This window comes from Dipodomys spectabilis, unplaced genomic scaffold (assembly GCF_019054845.1).
Source record: "Dipodomys spectabilis isolate Male_0828 unplaced genomic scaffold, ASM1905484v1 ptg000095l, whole genome shotgun sequence".
Lineage (NCBI taxonomy): Eukaryota > Metazoa > Chordata > Mammalia > Rodentia > Heteromyidae > Dipodomys > Dipodomys spectabilis.
In genome coordinates this window covers 27,713,148-27,731,759 of record NW_024870772.1, presented here as the reverse complement: position 1 = coordinate 27,731,759, position 18,612 = coordinate 27,713,148, and the positions used below count along the sequence as shown (strand labels likewise).

The following is an 18,612-nucleotide window of genomic DNA, read 5'->3' as shown; positions in this document are numbered from 1 at the left end:
TTATTACTACGTAAATGTCTATGCATTCTTTTTTCCTTAACTATATAACAATATTCATTAGGTTTGACTGATATATTCAAACAGTGTGGTCAAAAACTCAGAATTTTACTGCCACAGAGCCCAGAAAAGGCATCATGACTTAGAACCTAACAGTATCAACAGATGCAAAGCTTTTCCAAAGTTTGCTTTCCAAACTTGAAACACTGAAGAAAAAACAAGTTTTGTACTATTTTGAGGAATTTTTGTCATTAGCCAGAAGTTACTTTTCCATTAGAACTTGTATCATTATTGAGATGAAATTTCTAAAGGATTGGTTTGTTTTTGTGCTGGCTTGAACTCAGGACCTGGATGCTGTCACTTAGCTTTTTCACTCATGGTTAACACCTTACTACTTCAGCCACAGTTCTACTTCCAGCTTTTGGTTAGTTAACTGGAAATAAGAGACAAATGAACTTTCCTGTTTGGGTTGGCTTTGAACCTTCACCCTCAGATCTCAAGCTCCTGAGTAGCTAGGATTACAGACATGAGCCACTGACATTCAGCTCAGTTTATCAGTTTTATGATAGACTGTTTTTGAGGCTTAGACTGTTTTTAGGCTTCTCACACATTTCCCATCTTTTACTTTGGGCTGAGATTCTATTATCGTCCGCTTAATACTCCATTATTATATTATGATCCATAATTGTTAGCATTCATTAAACTGATTTTAACATACTACTGCTGTAGCCAGCTAGCTCCTATAAAAATTTAGCAAAAAATGGATATTTTTGCCAAAGAACATCATACATGGAAGAGGAATTCAGAAAGCGCATGTGGGGCCAATACTGCCTATTGTGTCTATGACAGCTCAGAATGTGTCACCTTCTGACCAGGCCTGAGTCACTGCTCCTTAGCTTTTTCTGCTCAAGGCTCGTGCTTTAAAACTTCCAGTGTTTTTTTGGTGATTGATTGGAGAAAAAAGTCTCAGGGACTTTCCTGCCTTGGTTGGTTTCAAACTAAGATCTTTGTATCTCAGCCTCTGAGTGGCTAAAATTACAGGCATGAGCCCACCATGTTCCTTTCTAAAACAAAGTCTCCCTTCTATTGTTCAATTGACAACCTCTAAGGGCCACATTGGGTAATTCTGTTTTTAGCAAAGCCATTTTGGAATAACATAGACTCTGTGGCCTCAAGTAACTAGCTTTCACTGAAAATGAATAGTAGTATGAAGAGCTGGATATCAAATCTGAAGATCCTATTTTCTCTTACATCTTATTTTTTTTAAAAAAATGATTGTTATAAAGGAGATATACAGAGGGGTTAGGTAAGTCAGGTAATGAGCACATTTCTTTTTGGACAACATCCCCCCACCCCTTCCTTTTCCCTGGGCATCCTATTTTCTGATGATTACCTCCCTCCACCTTACCCCATCCAGGCCTCTAGGGAATTCCCAGTGCTCTCTTGGGATGTGGAGAAAAGGCAGGGATGCTAATTCAGAAACATGACATCATTTCCCAGGCATGATGCAGGAGACTAAAAATAAATGTTCACAGATTGCATGTGCCTGAGCACAAAGAGAAGAGAGGTTAGGTCCCTCAGATGACTCTTGACAGACTGAACGTGGCTGTTGGATAAATTTCAACATTGCTGGGGGAGTCTCCCATCTTCCTTCTCTCTTCAGTAGAGGGCTCTGAGACCCTGAGATTAGCGAGAGAAAAGAGAAAAGCATAGAGATAGATACACCGATCTGTGTGAGCTGATTGAATCTGCCCAGCTCTCTTGGGTCTGGAGCCTAGCTTCTGTCAGGGCAGGGACTTGTGAGACTGTAGGGGTTTTATCTCATTCCACTGGATGTGATTTCAGAGAAACCCTATGGTCAGCTTCCAACAATAACTGCGATTGGTTCTGTGGGTGAGTCTTAAAGACTTACAAAGAATGATGATTGCCTTCTGCGTAGGCCAGGGCGCACATGTGATTATGCCCACAACCTCTTCTACACATACCAGCTGTCTTGAAGGAATGTCAATGCAAATGAAGTGCTTCTCCTTTAAGAATTTGTATAAGTCACATTTAAAAACAAAAACTGTGGGATCAGGTGTTGTAATACATGCCTTTAATCCCAGCTACTCAGGAATTAGTAGTTGGGAGAAGCCCAGACTGGTGCTGAGCAAAAGTACGAAAAATAAAGAAAAAAAAAAGGCTGGGAGTGTGTCAAGCAGCAGAGAGCTTTATAATTTTTTTGGAATATTTTTATTATCTTTAAGAGAGCTTTCTTATTAAACGGGAAGCACTGAGCTCAAATCCCGATACTGCCAAAAGCAAACAAAACAAAACCTAAACTAAAACCCAAACAAAACAAAAACAAACTGAAAAAACAAGTCGAGTGTTGGTACTCTTGTCTGTAAGTCTAGCTATTCAGGATGCTGAGACCTGGAAGATTGAAGTTTAAAGCCAGACTGAGTAGAAAAATCCTCAAGATTCCATCTCCAATTAATTACTATAAAAGCCAGGGTGGAGGCATGGTTTAAGAGAGTGCTTGGGCTGGGAAGGTGGCTCAGTGGTAGAGTGCTTGCCCTGCGTGCCTGAGGCCCTAGGTTCGATTCCTCAGCACCACATAAGCAGAAAGAAAAAAGCCGGAAGTGGCACTGTGGCTCAAGTGGTAGAACGCTAGCCTTGAGCTGAAGAGCTGAGGGACAGCGCCCAGGCCCAGAGTTCAGGCCCCATGACCGGACCCAAAAAAAAAAAAAGAGACAGAGTGCTAGTTGGGACCAAGCAAGCTGAGCAAGTGGTAGGCCCTGAGTTCAAACCTTGGTAGAGAAAAATAAAATCCCATTGTTATACATATAAAAATAACTATCAGTATGAAGAATACTGATTGACATCAAGAGCATTCTGAATAGAGATTTATAGTGGGTGGATAATTTGATATTCCATGTACAGATTTGTGGTGGGAAGGATTCTGATGAGTGTCATCTTAACTTGAGTAAGCACAGGTTGTGGTGGTGATGTGAGGCTAGACAAGGAGAATGAACTAGAACAATTCCAATTTTTTTACTTTTTGGTGCAGATACTAGGCCTTGAGCTCAGAGCACTCTACCTGAGCTTTTTCTTTTAAGGCTGGACCTCTGCCACTTGAGGTATACCTCAACTTCTGACTTTTTAATGGTTAATTGGACATGAGTCACATTGACTTTCCTCAGCATCCTGAGTAGCTAAGATGACAAGCCAGAATCACCAACACCTGGCTGTTTTTGTTTTCTTTAATAAAAGACATTTGCAAGTTGGGTGCAGGTGGCTTATTCCTATAATCCTAGCTACTCAGGAGACTGTGATCTGAGGATCTTGGTTCAAAGCCAGCTTGGGCAGGAAAATCCGTGAGACCCTATGTCCAATAAGTCTCCCAAATGTCGGAAGTAGATCTGTGCCTCAAGTGGTAAAGCACTAGGTTTGGAACAAAAAAGCTCAGGGACAGTGACCAGGCCCTATGTTCAGCACTGGCACAGAAACAAAGCAAATATTATCAACATTGTCTGAATACACAAATGATTCCCAAATCTTAGCTTTGACTTTTCCTTGGAGTTCTTGAACTGCATTGCACTCGAGGCTAGAATCCTCTGGCTGTGTCTGCTTCCCTCCTGTGTCCTTGTGGTGGGGGTCACTCCTTTGTGACCTAAGTCCTCAGCCCCTCCCTGGGATCCATTGTCATTACATCCTGTTTGGCTTCCAAGGAAAGCCTGTAGAACTAAGGGCTGCTAAATCTCGTTTTTTTTCTTTTTTGTGTGCAGGTCCTGGGTCTTGAACTTAGGTTCTGGATGATGTCCCTGAGCTTTTTTTGCACAAGGCTAGCACTCTACTACTTGAGCCACAGGTCCACTTCCGGTTTCTTTGGTGGTTAATTGAAGACAAGAGTCTCATGGACTTTCCTGTTCAAGCTGGCCTGGAATTACAACTGGGCCCCAGATCTCAGCCTCCTGAGTAGCTAGGATTACAGGCACCCAAAGGTGCCTGTTTTTTTTTTTTTTTTTTCCAGTTTTGACATGTCTTACAATGTAGCCCAATTTAGCCTTCTACTCTCCTCCTGCCTCAGCCTCCTCTGCTGAGTGCTGGGATTATACACAATATCTACCACATCTATTTCCCTTCATCCTTTTAATCAAAGGATTTGTCTTGGAATCTGTGTGGCTAGACTCTTGCAGGAGCTGGCTTTCCAGATCTTTCTAACTGAGCAGCATACTAAGCCCAGACAGAAAAGTCACTTGTTAACAAGTGCTTATTGTTTTTGTTTGTTCATATTCTAATATATTTGCTTGTATAGACTTCTCTAATCACAGAAATAAGCACTTGTCCTAATAGACTAATCTCTGGCTTGATCTTTATGCTAAATGATCCTGTCCTCATTATTTATTATATTATTATTATTATTATGCTGGTGGTATCATTTGAATTTAGAGCGTTGTACTCTTGCTTGGCTTTTTTTGCTCAAGGATGGCACTCTACCCTTTGCACCACATTTCTACTTCCTATACTCTTCTGTATTTGAAGACATTCACCTCCTCCAAGTAGGAAAAGACAAGCATGATACATCACTTTCCTTTTAACTACAGTAAAGACAGATGGAAGTGCTTGAGCATCCTGTGTATTAGTTACTCATGCTAAGGTCTGAGTAATACCACTTCTGGTGGAGGAGAGAAAGGAGAAGTTTTCATTTAATGAATGCTATTTTTCAGGGTTCTCAAATTGAATTCTCTTCAGAATATTTAAAATATAACACATACAACTTTATTGGTAAAATTTGAATTCCTTTACTTTTTTGTGTGTGAGATCAGGACTGGAACTCAGTACCTGATGCTTTTGTTCATTGCCTAGAGTTCTACCAACTGAGCTACACCTCCAACTCCTTGAATTTCTTTAATACATGTGCTTTTTTTTGCTTTTGTTTTATGCCATGTGTTTTATTTGTACCTGTAAGAAGCTGAAGGAAGGGGCTACTATTCACTAAAGTCTTACCAAACTACACACACATTTTCCAATTACAGGACTTTAGTTAAAGCTGTCTGGTGATGCTGGGTGCTAGTGGCTCATGCCTACTCAGGAGGTTGAGATCTGAGGATCATGGTTCAGAGCCAACTTGGGCAGGAAAGTCTGTGACTCTTATCTCCAATTAGCCACCCAAAATCCAGAAGTGGAGGTGTGGCTCAAGTGGTAGAGCCCCAGATTTGAGCCAAAAAAGCTAAGTGTCATTGCTCAGGGCCTGAATTCAAACCCTAGTATCAGCCCCAAAACACAAAATGGTTGAGTGTTTTCACTACTGATTCTGTTTCCAGTAATGATGGAGACAGACTCAGGCTACCTACGGTGGAAGATAATTTGGCCCAAATAAGTGGCAGACACTTAACATGTCTAAGGACGTAACACGTATCCTCATACGTTTACTTTGCTGCTGGCCCTTTCCTCCAGCAAAGTGAATCACACATGTCCTTCTGTCTTAAAAACAAAATGAAACATAACTGCGGAAAACATTGGTGTTCAACAACCACAAAGTTTCCCTCTCCTCCTGCCAAAGGTCACAGTGATCAATCTTATTTGAAAGTCTTTCCATCAATGCATTACAGATGAGAACCTAGACTCCCCCCCTTAGAAATGTTTGGTTCTCTATTTTTGGGCACTGTCAACTCTACCAGAGGAAATGGGTTTCTTTTGCAGACATGTATTCTGCAAACACCTCTGCCACACGTTTGAGGTCTCAACTTTAACAAAGGGGCAGGAGGGGCCTAGTAGTTGGTGTAGAGGAAGGCTGTTTAGATATGGTTTGGCTCGGAGTGGGCGGGGCCTAGCAGCAGGAGGCGGGGCATGGGTGGGGCCAGGACGGTAGCTGTCTTTTGGCGTGGGCTCCCAGTGGGGCTGGGGGGCGTGGCCTGAGATATGGGCGTGGCCAAGGGTTATGGAGTAGTATGTAGGGGAGGGGCGCGCCTGGGGGCGTGATCTGTGGTGCAGGGGCGGGTCCAAGAAGCTTGGGGTTTTGGTGTGGGCAGTGAGGGGCGTGGCCTTGCCGGGAGTGAGTGGCGGGCGGGTCTGGGCTGGTCCAGAGGCTCCTCAGTGAAAAGTCGCACTGTGAGAGGCGTGGCCTGGCGGCGGTGGGGCGAAGCGGCTCCTTCGGCCTAACGGTCCCGGAGGGCGGGAGCGTGCCTGTGGGCGTGGCCTGCAGGGCCGGGTCCCGCCGGAGAGCGGGGCTGCCGACGCTGCCTCCTCCAGCGCTGCCGCTCCGCCTCCCTCACGGCGGCCGCTTCCTCCGGCATTTCCACCTCAGCTCGGGCCCAGGCGGCGACGCCGGCCTGCGCCATGAGGCTCCCGCCCTCAGCTCCAGACCTCTGGGTGCGTCAGGTCCGGCCGTGAGCAGGCGTGAGGTCGTGGCGGAGGACGCCCGCCATGGGGGACAGGTAACGGCGGCCGGGCCGGGCGAGGCCGGGCGGGGCCGGGCGGGGCGTGGGCCGCGTGGGTCGCTCATCCGGGTCCCGCGCGTGGTCACCCAGCCTCGCTCTCCCTTGCGCAGGTGGGTCCGCGTGACCGTGCTCCCGGGCTGCGTGGGCTGCAGGACCGTGGCGGTGCCGGCGACCGCGACCGCGCGCGACCTCAAGGAGCGCATCTTCGCCCAGACCGGCCTCCCGGTGGCGGAGCAGCGGCTGTGGCGCGGCGACCGGGAGGTAGGTGGCCCCCACCGGGCGTCCTGCGCGGCGCGGTGCGGTGCGGTGCGCGGCCCGCGCCGGGCGCCTCTCGCGTCCGGCCTCTGCACCCCCGCAGTCGTCCCCTGTCACCCTGCTGGCGTCCCCGTTGGTTATGTCTGTGGCCAGCCTGGGATTTGAACTCTGGGCCTGCCTGGCAGGTTGCTCCACCATTTGAGACACACTCCCAGCCCGAGAAACATTGCTGATGTGAGAACCCGAGTCTTTAAAGAACTGTCGGTCCATCCATCCATCCATCCATCCATCCATCCATCCATCCATCCGTCCGTCCATCCGTTAAACTATGAATTCATTGATCGATGCATGCGTGCGCGCATCCGTGCTTGCATCCATCTCCAGGGTTTGGGCCCGTCACTCTACCACTTGAGCCACAGCTTCACCGCGGACATTCTGCTGGTTAATTGGAGATAAAGGATTTCGGGGATTTTCCTGCTGGGCTGGCCTTTAAATATCAGTCCTCCGATCTCAGCCTCCCGAGGAGCTAGGATTATAGGCCTGAGTCCCAGGGGCCTGGCTTTTTCTTTATTTAAACATTTGGAGGCATCGTGGTAGAAGTGACTTAATCATTACTCATATTCTCTTTTTCTGTTTGTGTTCTAGTGCCTTCACCATTTACATATCTTCTTGAAAATTCTCATTTTTTTTTTTCTTTTCCTTTCTTTTCTTATTTATTTTTTCAGATCTGGGGGATGCAGCCTAAGGCCTTGCCCATGCTACTACCTAGGCAAGCTTCTCCATTGTCTCTGGTTTTCCTGTTAGTGCTGGGGGTGGAACCTGCCAGACAGTTGCTCTACCTTTGAGTTCCATCAACCTTTGTCCTGTTTTAAAAGCAAAGAAATTCAGGGCTCACAAGGACCTTCAGATGTAATGTAATAGACAGTCTTTTGAGGAGGAAACTTAAAACTTCTGAAGTACTAACAAATGACTTGGTAGACTAAAACTTTGGAAAAATCTGAATATTTCATATTTTCATATGTATCTCTTTTAAGATTTGTGAAAATTGTAGAGTTTTCTGAAAGGGGAAGTTTAAATTTTTATTATTTTAAGTAGTTGTGAAGTGGGTTTCAACTGAACAAATTAGATTATGAGTACAATGTAGAAGAGGTTTGATTAACTTAATCTTAGCCGGTGGTTCATGCCTATAATCCTAGCTATTCAGGAGGCTGAGATCTGAGGATCATTGTTCGAAGACAGACTGGGTAGGAAAAAGTCCATGCGACTTTTATCTCCAATTAACCAGCAGAGAAGCTGGAAGTAGAGGTGTGGCTCAAGTGGTATGATGCTACCAGCTGTGAGTAAAAAAACCAAGCAAGAGTACAAGGCCATGAGTTCAAGCCCTAGTATCATCACATTTAGAAATGTTAATGTTTTATTTTAATAAATATACTTGTAATATTTTAATAATATATCTGTAAAATATATTTGTATTATTCATAAAGAAGATCATTTCTAGGATTTAAAAGGATGCAAAGGAGTTGAACAAGTACACAGGAGTACTTGAACAATATACAATGGCTTATCTTGTATTGGCTATCTTGCCCAGTCAGTCAATGTAGTCTGCTGGGACTTTGCATGTACTATACTTGGGTCACTTTTTTGGTTTCTTGCTTACTAACACAGAGAGTTTGGATTAATCTGCTCTCTTGTTCTTCCAAGATTGATTTTTCCTTATCAGTCCTCCCATTGAGTTGTGGGTGTGCTTGCAGGCATCAGACATTGACTTGACTGAGGACTGAGTCAAAATTGAAAGAGAAAACTCACTGTTATCTCTTCTGTGCCCACGACCATTTATCTCTCTCTCTCCTTCTTACTCTCTCACCCTCTCTTTCTCTCTCATGCTGGTATTGGGGCTTATACTTCGTTAATCACCAAAAAGCTAGAAGCAGAGTTGTGATTAAAGTGGTAGAGTACTAGCCTTCAGCTAAAAGACTAAGAGAGACAGAGCCCAGACCCTGAGTTCAAGCCCCAGTTACCACCGGCCCCCCCCCCCACCCCCTCCCCCCCCCCCCCCACAAAATAGAGAAGAAGATGGAATTCTCGGCGTCTGGTCCCACCCGGGTCTGATATCTGGTGGTGAGTGTAGTCAAGAGCCTGGAGTCAGACCAAAAGAGAATGAATCTATGGCATAGATGAATCTGGGGGCAGCTAATCCCAAGAGATGTGTGTTGATCAGTTTGATTTTTGTAGGTGGTTCAGCAGATGGCAAAACATAGAAGCATCTGGGAAAATGACAAAACAGAAGTGGGTGACCTAGATCCTGCTTGCTGTAGCGCCTTGTGGATATGTAACAGGTTCTGCCACTCTGCTTGTAATGGGAATGTTAAAAAAAAAAAAGACCTCTAACCAGTTCTAAGGTCTCCACTTAATAGGGAATTTCAGTAGGCAGCTGCAGATCAGGCTTTATCTCTGCAGAAGAGAGGAAGAGAGATCAGTACTAGAGATAGATAGGAAGTAACTGATGGATCACATCTGTCTCTACTATCTGGTTAAATGGTTCGGATCTGATGAGTATTTACTTAAGCTGCTAACTGTCCTCTAGACACTGTTCTAGGAATCCTATATTTTTTGGCACTTAGTACTCAGAAGAACCTATGAGTTCTTACTAGTCTGATTTGTAGAAGAGTACAGCTCAGGTGCAGTGAGATGATGTATCATGTCAGGATTTAAATCTATGTCTGTGTGATTCCAAAGTGCTTCCACACTATAGAGAATCTCCCAGGGTGTCTGATGGAAATAAATGAAATGCCAGGCTGTCTAAAATAGAGAGAAAGGGATTTCACCTTTAAAAAATGGACCTGAAAATTCAACAGTGAAGCTCAAGCAGGAAATGTGGACAGGACTGTATGGTTCTTATTTAAAGAAGGTGGGCCTGTGCCATCTAAAGGGTCATCTGAGCCAGATGCTAGAGGCTCACACCTGTAATCCTAGTTATTCAGGAGTTTGAGATCTGAGGATTATGCTTCAAAGCCAGTCCAGGTAGGAAAGTCTGTGAGAGTCTTTTCTCTAATTAACCACCAATAATGCAGAAGTGGAGCTGTATCTCACTTGGTAGCCTTGAGGCCAAAAGCTCAGGGACAGCACCTAGGCCCTGAGTTTAAGTGCCAGTACAGGCACAAAACCAAAACCAAAGGGTCACCTGTGTCTCAGCAGATCTCCTGGGAGGTTTCCTTTGTAATTTTTATGCTGCTCAGAACTTTTTCTATCTGAATTATTGGTGAAAATTCTAAATATTTCAGAGTAGGCAGAAAATGAAAGCTGTTAACCCTTTGCCACTTTTTGGACCTAGCAGTAGGCACCTACTTGGTTCCCTTGGTTTTCTACAGTCCTTTTTCCTGGTCTGGAAGTGGAATTTCTAATTGCGTCATTTTACTTCCCATCCCAAGACAGAGCCTATAAACTATAGCTGTGCCACTTCTGATCCTTTTTGTTTGTAAAGAAAGAAACACATGTTTTTGAATCCTGAAGCAGGAAATTTGAAGTATACTTCTTTTCTCTCTCTTAAGGGATCATAAGTGCCCCACTCCCAACTTTGGAGCTTCTTCCTATGTCTTTGACAGCTGAACGAAGGGAGAGATGTTGGGAGATTTAGAGAGATATTAATATTGTATTGTTTGCCCAAAAATCTGTAGATGGCCGGGTGCCGGTAGCTCATGCCTGTACTCCTAGCTACTCAGGTGGCTGTGATCTGAGGATCGTGGTTCAAAGCCAGCCTGGGCAGGAAAGTCTGTGAGAATCTTATCTCCAATTAACCCCAGAAAAACTGGAAGTGGCGCTGTGGCTCAAGTAGTAGAGTGCTTGCCTTGAGCTGAAGAGCTCAGGGACAGTTTGAGCAGCTTTGAGGCTTGTAAGAGAAAGCAAGTTTGGCAAGGCTGAGATTCAGATGTCCAAATTATTTCATAACTCCACTAAAAAAAATTTGACTACATGGAGGCCCAGAACAGGAGGATCACCGTTTGAGGCAGGCTTGAGAATAAAAATTCTCAAGACTCCCTTTCAACCTTGTAGCTAGGTTTAATGGGACACACTTGTTATCTAAGTTACATAGGAAACTCAGATTGGGAGGATCATGGTGCTGGCAGAAAACTGTGAGACTCCATGGAAATTGGGTGTGATGGTGCAGGTCCATGATCCCAGGTAGGTGGCCTCTAGTAAGTAGGTGACTTGTGGCCCTTGTGGGAATATGATGATATTCTAAAAATAACCATTGAAAATCAGGATGGAGATGTGCCAGCCTAGCAACTGTGAGTTCGAACACTTAGTATTGCCAAAAAAAGAGAAAGGTGAAGTTATGGTTACCTTTGGAGATTTTATATAGCACGTTGCATTGCATCTGGATATGAATTGCACCAACGCTGGAGTATCCAAGAAAGGCAGAGCCCTACCAAAAACTCCCAAATCTCAGCTGCTCAGGAGATAGATGCTGAGGGCATCTGTGCTGCTCCATTGCTTTTGGAGGGTCACTTCCCTGTGCATAGGCCACCAAGATTACAACCTGCAACTCTTGCTTGTCATATCCATACAGTCATCAGTTTAACTTCATCAGTTAAGTTGTCAGTTTAACTTCAAGTGGCTCTAAGTGGTGCCTTCCTTTTTGAGTACTCTATAAGATCTGGACGTTTCTTCCTATAGTATAGGTTTCCCTTCCTCCCTTCCTTTTTTTTTTTTGGCCAGCCATGGGTCTTGAACTCTGGGCCTGGGTGCTGTCCCTGTGCTCTTCAGCTCAAGGCTAGCACTCTACCACTTGAGCCACAGCACCACTTCCAGCCTTTTCTGTTTATGTGGTATTGAGGAATCAAACCCAGGGCTTCATGCATGCTAAGCAAACACTCTACCACTGAGCCACATTCCCAGCCAATCTTTCCTTCCTTTTTATGTTGGTACTGTGGCTTGGACTCAGGGCTTCATGTTTTCACTTAGCTTTTCCACTCAAGGCTGAAGCTTTACCACTTGAGCTAGAGCTCCACTTCTAGCTTGTTGCTGGTTAAAATTGAAGGTAAGAGTCTCACAGACTTCCTTGCCTTGGCTGACTTTGGATTGTGATCTTCAGATCTTTAGATCTTCAGATCTACACAGCCTCCTGTATAGCTACCCCAAGCTCCTGGCATGTTTGCCTTTCTTTTAGTGCACTCTAGTTATACAAAATGCCAATAATCCTTTGTTTATGCAGGCTCTCTTTTAGTAGTTAATTGACTAACAATAAAATGAGCACCTGTGATGACATCATACAGGGGAGAATTAGAACACTGTCAGAGATTGTTTATTTCTGTGAATCTTCTCAGTCCATCTGTTGCTTTCCTTTATCTATGTCTGTTAATTCTGATATCTTTTTGTTATCTTCATAGTGTGTGTGTGTTTGTGGATGTATACATTTGAATTGCATATGTATATATGTGTGTATAATCTGAATATTTAAACCAATATGTTTACTTTTAGTTGCTTGTGACCTTTTTAAGTAGCATATTATTCCATATGTTTATAGCTTAGAATTAGCTTTTTCACTCAATATTGAATTATTCACCCAGACTATGTGTAGCTTAGTTAATTCATTTTTCATCAGTGTATAATATTCTGTGTAAATAAGTCATAGCATTTAGCTTTTAAGTTTTTCTTGTGTATGACTGTCATGCGATGGATATTCTTACCCATGTGGGCTGACGCACCAATGGAAGATCTGGGCTGGTTTTCTTTTTTTTTTTTTGGGTCCCGTCGTGGGGCCTGAACTCTGGGCCTGGGCGCTGTCCCTCAACTCTTCAGCTCAAGGCTAGCACTCTACCACTTGAGCCACAGCGCCATTTCCGGCTTTTTTCTTCTTGCTTATGTGGTGCTGAGGAATCGAACCCAGGGCCTCATGCATGCAAGGCAAGTGCTCTACCATTGAGCCACCTTCCCAGCCCCTGGGCTGCTTTTCATAGGTTGGCCATATAGCTCACTGGGGACATGACATGAAGCTGTTGTAAAACTGAGGGAAGTATCAGTTTGCTTAGATAGGGTGATGTGAAGAGTGAGGAAGATGGTATAGAGTCCATTAGGTGTGCAGTCTGTGGGATTGGGAATGGAGAAGAGCAAGTTACGTTGGAGAGACTGGGGGAAGGTCCTGCTTAGATCTAGAAGGTAGTTGCAGATGTGTATTGCAGTTTGGAGAGAGATCTCCCCCACCACCCCATGCTTTCCAGCTGTGGTGACCATGTGGAGACTGAGATGTAGTTGAGAATGGAGATGAAGATGTTAGTGTGGAGCCAAAGCTAGTGCCTGGGAAGATGTCAAGTTGAGGTGTCTGGTGGATAATTGGAAATGTTCAGTGTTACAAATGGTGAATGATGGAAGTGGCACTGTGGCTCAAAGTGGTAGAGTGCTAGCTTTGAGTGAAAGAGCTCAGGAACAATGCCCAGACCTTGAGTTCAAGCCTCATGACTGAAAAAAGAAAAAAAAGTGAATGGTATCCTCTCTGCCCTGTCAGTGATGTGCAAGTTAGAAAGTGATCCTTCTGGTGAGCTTGGGAGGAATTCTGTGAACTTTGTATGGGGAGATTCCAGTAGACCTGGATGGGGATGGAGTTAACCGGCCTTTGGATTATTTAGTCTTTCAAAACATCCCGGTAAACCACAGTAATACACCTGTATCCCGTTTTTCTGAGGAGCAGAAATATCACCAGAACAAACCTCAAGGGACTTTAGGAAAGGGAATTTTGGGAAGCTATGGATCAAAGCAGCTTCAAAGTGTCAGAAGGCTTATTCCTCCTTTCCTTCCACCTATACTTGTTTTATTTTTTAAATAGTAGCATCCTTGGCAGGATTTTCCAAAGGGTGTATCTATAAAGCAATGGCCTGTAAGGATTCTCTTTGAAAAATACTTTGCTTAAACTTAGGAAATAGTATTTAGTATAAGTCTATGTAGTATGAGGAAGTTACCATACACTTTCATAGGTTGCCGGTCCTAAAAATTCTTGTAATTAATTTCAAAACTTTTTTTTCTAATATGTGCTGAGGTCCCATGGAAAAAGTGCCAGTACTGGGACTTGTACTCCGGATATTACTCAAGGCTAATGTTCTATCACTTGTGCCACACCTCTACTTTTGGCTTTTTGGTGGTTAATTGGAGATAAATCTCATGGTCTTTTCTGCCTGAACTAGCTTTGTGATTTTCAGATCTCAGCCTCTTGAGTAGTTAGGATTACAGGAGTGAGACACTGGTGTCCTGCTTTTGGTACTGGGACTTGAACTCAGGGCTTCTTGATCTTGCTTGGCTTTTTCTGATCAAAGCAAGCACAAATATCTTTTCTTACATTAATGATCCAAATGTGATTTTTGGGTTGAGAATGTAAGTCTCTGGGTTCCAGTCCCAGAACCACATATAACACACACAAGAGAATTACGTTATAGCAGAAATTCATGCATCTTTATTTGTAGTTACTTAAAGAAAAATCCTTCCATCTTTAAAGTTTAAGTCTTTGAAATGTCTAAATAATGATGTTGACTGGCTTTTTCTGTCCTCTGGAATAGTCACCTTTTTAGAACAATTTATTTCCTGGTAAGAGTGGTTGACAAACATTGAGAGCACATGTTTTATCATAGTTCTAGAGATAACGTTGCTTTTCATGTGTTTTATGTCCTTTTTTTCAGTTGTCTGACTGGATCAAGATTGGAGATTTGACTTCCAGAAATTGTCAACTTTTTGTCAGCCTTCAACCAAAAGGCTTGAAAGGAGGAGGTACAGTGTTGAATTTTCCAGGAATACATCCATATTTAGTTGCACGATGAATGTGTTTTAATACAGAGCAGAGAAGAGCATGATTGTCAAGGGCTGGGAAGAAATTAGGAGGTGTTGGTCAAAGCACAGAGCTTCAGTTTTGCAAAACAAATGAGATCTCCCGGCACTACAGGACCCTAGTTATGCTTAACAGTAAAATTTTATTAAGAAAGGAGCTCAGAATTCCTAACATAAAGGGGGGTGATGGTAGCAGTAAGATGGCTGTGTACTTATTTCCATATCCATCTTGTGTATATTCAGTAGGTTTTTGATTGTCAGTCATATATCAGTAATGCAGTTTTTACAAAGATCATGTTTTCAGAGTGAAATAAAAGGAAGCAGATGAGGGATTCAATGGGGTTCTCAGTTCAGAGGAAATACAAGTTCATGGACTAGTTAGGTGAGAAGTTTGGGAGTAGTCTTGCTCTTAGATAGTTTTACTAAAACTATATATGGGCCTGGGAAGGTGGCTTAGTAGAGTGCTTGCCTCGCATACATGAGGCCCTGGGTTCGATTCCTCAGCACCACATAAGCAGAAAAAGCTGGAAGTGGTGCTGTGGCTCAAGGGGTAGAGCGCTCACCTTGAACTGAAGAGCTGAAAGACAGTGCCCAGGCCCAGAGTTCAAGACTCACAACTGACAAAAAACCAAAACAAAACAAACACAAAAAAACAATAAATTAATTTATCCACATTAAGCATCAGTAATACAAACTGTCCCAAATCCAAAATTTGTTGAGTGCTGGCTTGATGGCACAAATTGAAAATTCCACATTTGAGTTTGTGTTCCAGTTCACAGTCAGAACCTATGCATACTAAACATATAACATTACCATGAGGCCATGTGTTTAAGAAAGTGAAGATGATCCACACATGAAGGCTGTGTTGGAACCATATGTAGATATTCCAAATCTGAAACACTCTGACTTCAGAAGCACTTCTGGTCCATTAACTAGTTGAAAGATAGAGACAATTGTGGTTTTAATCACAGATTACTTTAAAAATGGTGTTCCTCTTGTCACCCATGTTGTGACCTGGCCAGTTTAAGAATTTCCTAGTGTATGCAAGGCTTAAGATAAGTACCTAAACTAGGGAGCCATTGAGATGGGACCACTGAATTTCAGAGCCAGCAGAATCCTGTTGTTTTTTTTTTTTTTTTTTTATAGAGTATAGGAGCACCAACATCTTTGGCTTATTGTTAGCTGGCAAAGCACCTACAAGCACCATTTATTTAATTCGTTTTGGAAAGTACAGCACTTCTACTCCCATGCTATTTGTTTTTCAATCAATAACCTTTTGTAGTAGTATAGTTTTGAATTTTTTTGAAACTTCATTTGTAATCCAGTTAAATGAAAAATCTTGAGATTTGATAAAATTCCATAAACAGGAAAGATTTGTGTATGTGTCTGCGTGAGGGTGGGGGTGAACTGGGGGGGGGGGGATGGGTTCCTGGGGCTTGAGCTCAGGGCCTCTGCATTGTCCTTTAGCGTCTTTTGATTAAGGTTAGCACTCTATCATTTGAGCCACAGCTTCTGTTCCAGCTTTTGGTAATTTATTAGAGATAATCTCACAGACTTTTCTGCCTGGGCCGGCTTTGAACAGTAATCTTCAAATCTCAGCTTCCTGAGTAGCTAGGATTATAGGTGTGAGCCATCAGCACTTGACCAGGTAAGATTTTTTTGTACCAGGCCCTATAATGAGATACATGAAACCTTAACTTGTGCAGTTATGCCGAGAGGTAGAAGAAATCACATAGATAGTAAACCATTGGATTTTTCTCCTAAATAATTTCAAAGAATTTCTGTGTTTCAGGTCGGTTTGGTCAGACAACGCCTCCACTGGTTGACTTTCTCAAGGACATCTTGAGAAGATACCCAGAAGGAGGGCAGATCCTTAAGGTAGATATGTTCTGTATTTACATGTAACTGCAGTTAATAAAGATGAGAAGTAAAATTACTTGGGAATCTTTTTAGTGTTTGCATTGTCAAGCTCTGTCTAGATTTGAATGCATTTGTGTCCTTCCATGACTGCAGTGATTGGCTGGGTGGGGTGGGCTTACGGCTGAAGTCAGTGTTAATCCAGGAATGTACAAGCTGCTGTGTGCTGTCATCTAGTTTGTTGCTCTAGGACTGGTTATGTAGAGCACTGTGGGTCTCACTTATCAACTGACCAATAGAAATCCAGCCAACTGAACCAATAGAAAGGCTGTATCAGAGGCCAGGAGCCAGAGCCCATTTGACTCCCTGACTTTTGGTCTGTGAAAATGGAACTAAGAAACTTATAGATGGGGTTGGGATAGTAGTTGGCAGAGAGTGAGAGAAAGAATGACACTGATAAAGATGCATTGCACACATAAACTGACATAATGAATTAAAACCCCTTTTTATGACTCTTTAAATTAGCTGGGGGCCAGTGGCTGATGCCTGTAATTCTAGCTTCTCAGGAGGCTAAGATCTGAGGATTATAGTTCAAGTCAGCCTGGCCAGGAAAGTCTATGAGATTCTTATCTCCACTTAACCACCAAAAAGCTGGAAGTGGAGCTGTGGCTCAAATTGTAGAGTCCTAGCATTGAGCAAAAAAGCTTAGAAACAGTACTCATTCTGAGTTGAAGTTCCAGGACTGGCATTAAAAAGAAAGAAATTATTTGAGAAAGTTTTTTTTATTATTAGCATTAGTTGTTACAAGGTGGTTTCATTGTCACATTGTTATACACATATGATATATCCACTTAGTTTGAGTATACTTATTATAAACAAACAAAAAACTGATACCTGAGCAACCAGGAAGCAGTAAAAGAAGATTTGTCAACAATTAGGTTATGTACAATAAGGTACTTCCGTAATGAATTGTAAAAGTAGGTCAGTAATATGCATTTTCCTTCTTATTCACTTGTTTAGTATTGTCTTTAGTATCTTAGCCCTCACTTCATTGTCTAGTGATGAACTTTTACAGGATGGGGACTGGGTGTTTAACACATGTGGTGATGCATGGATAGGCTCTATGTGAAGCTTGTGACCTAGTGAGTATCCTGAGATGAGTTTAGCATAGATACCTGAAGGTTCATTTGTTAAAAAAAAAATTATTTATTTTTATTTAAAGGTGATGTACAGAGAGGTTACAGTTAACATAGGTCAGGCAATGAGTACATTTCTTTTTGAATAGTGTCACCTCTTGTATTTTTGTGTCGATTTATTATTATGAGAAGGGGTTGGTTTGGGTGTTGTCAGAGGGGTGGGGAGAAGTAAGCAGAATGAATTTAGAATGAGGGTTCATTTGGCTATAGGAATTGGATCTCATTGATATAAAAGTGAATAAATACATGGATTTGTTGTTTTAGTTTTCTTTTGTTTATCTGTCTTTGGAAGGGTGGGGGGGCACAGAAATTGAGGGACAGAAGGTGAACACATGCAGCAGTGGTACTCACTGGACACTATTTTGCAAATGAACTATACAACTTGTGAGTGGGAATTGGAGGAAAAAACTGGGAAGGGGTGACATTGTCCAAAAAGAAGTATACTGGATTACTGACTTATCTAACTGTAACTCCTCTGTACATCACTTTTATAAAAATAATAAAAAAGAAAAAGAAAAAGGAAGTGAGTGAGTGGGGCTCTCACTGGGAAACAAGGAGAGGTTTCAGCAAAGTCTGGCAGGTAGCTGGTGGTTAGTCCACTTTGCTTGTTATGTATGTGTGTATTTGGCAGTCAGCTCAGAAGAGTCTTTGTTCCCTGACACTCAGTGCTAGATTCAATAAGGATGTTAGGAATCCCCTGTATTTCCACTTACCATTTTTTGTGAGGTTAATGGAACTAACTAACTAACTAACTAATTGGAACCAGTCCCGTTGTTTTAGGGACTTGTCCAAAAGTAATTGGGAAATACATGATGCCGCTTCCCAGATCAATTTGAAAGTGATCCCCTGTAGATTACACCTGGGAAAGCTTCCCATCCTGCTTTTCATATAACTTGTGATTGATAGTTGGAGCTTGGAACTTAAAGATATATTTTTCCATCTCTGCTTCCTAAAATATATATAAATCTGAATGAAAACCAGATCTAGCCTCTAAATTGTTATTTTTATCATAAGATAAAATTTTGTTTTACCTACTTATCTAGTGACCAGTGTTATTTCATAAAATTGTAATGTAA

The 18,612-nt window shown here is 42.7% G+C and overlaps 1 protein-coding gene across 1 annotated transcript in view; it reads left to right on the top strand.

Annotated features, from left to right (window-relative positions):
- The first annotated feature begins 6,394 nt into the window (after positions 1-6,394).
- The window catches only part of Sacs (sacsin molecular chaperone), a 50,098-nt gene continuing 37,880 nt past the window's right edge, over positions 6,395-18,612 (top strand). Inside the window, exons 1-4 of the mRNA XM_042685596.1 lie at positions 6,395-6,416; positions 6,530-6,680; positions 14,339-14,426; positions 16,276-16,361. Of these exons, the coding sequence (XP_042541530.1) occupies positions 6,406-6,416; positions 6,530-6,680; positions 14,339-14,426; positions 16,276-16,361 (336 nt within the window). The 5' untranslated portion in view covers positions 6,395-6,405. The remainder of the gene's footprint in view (positions 6,417-6,529; positions 6,681-14,338; positions 14,427-16,275; positions 16,362-18,612) is intronic.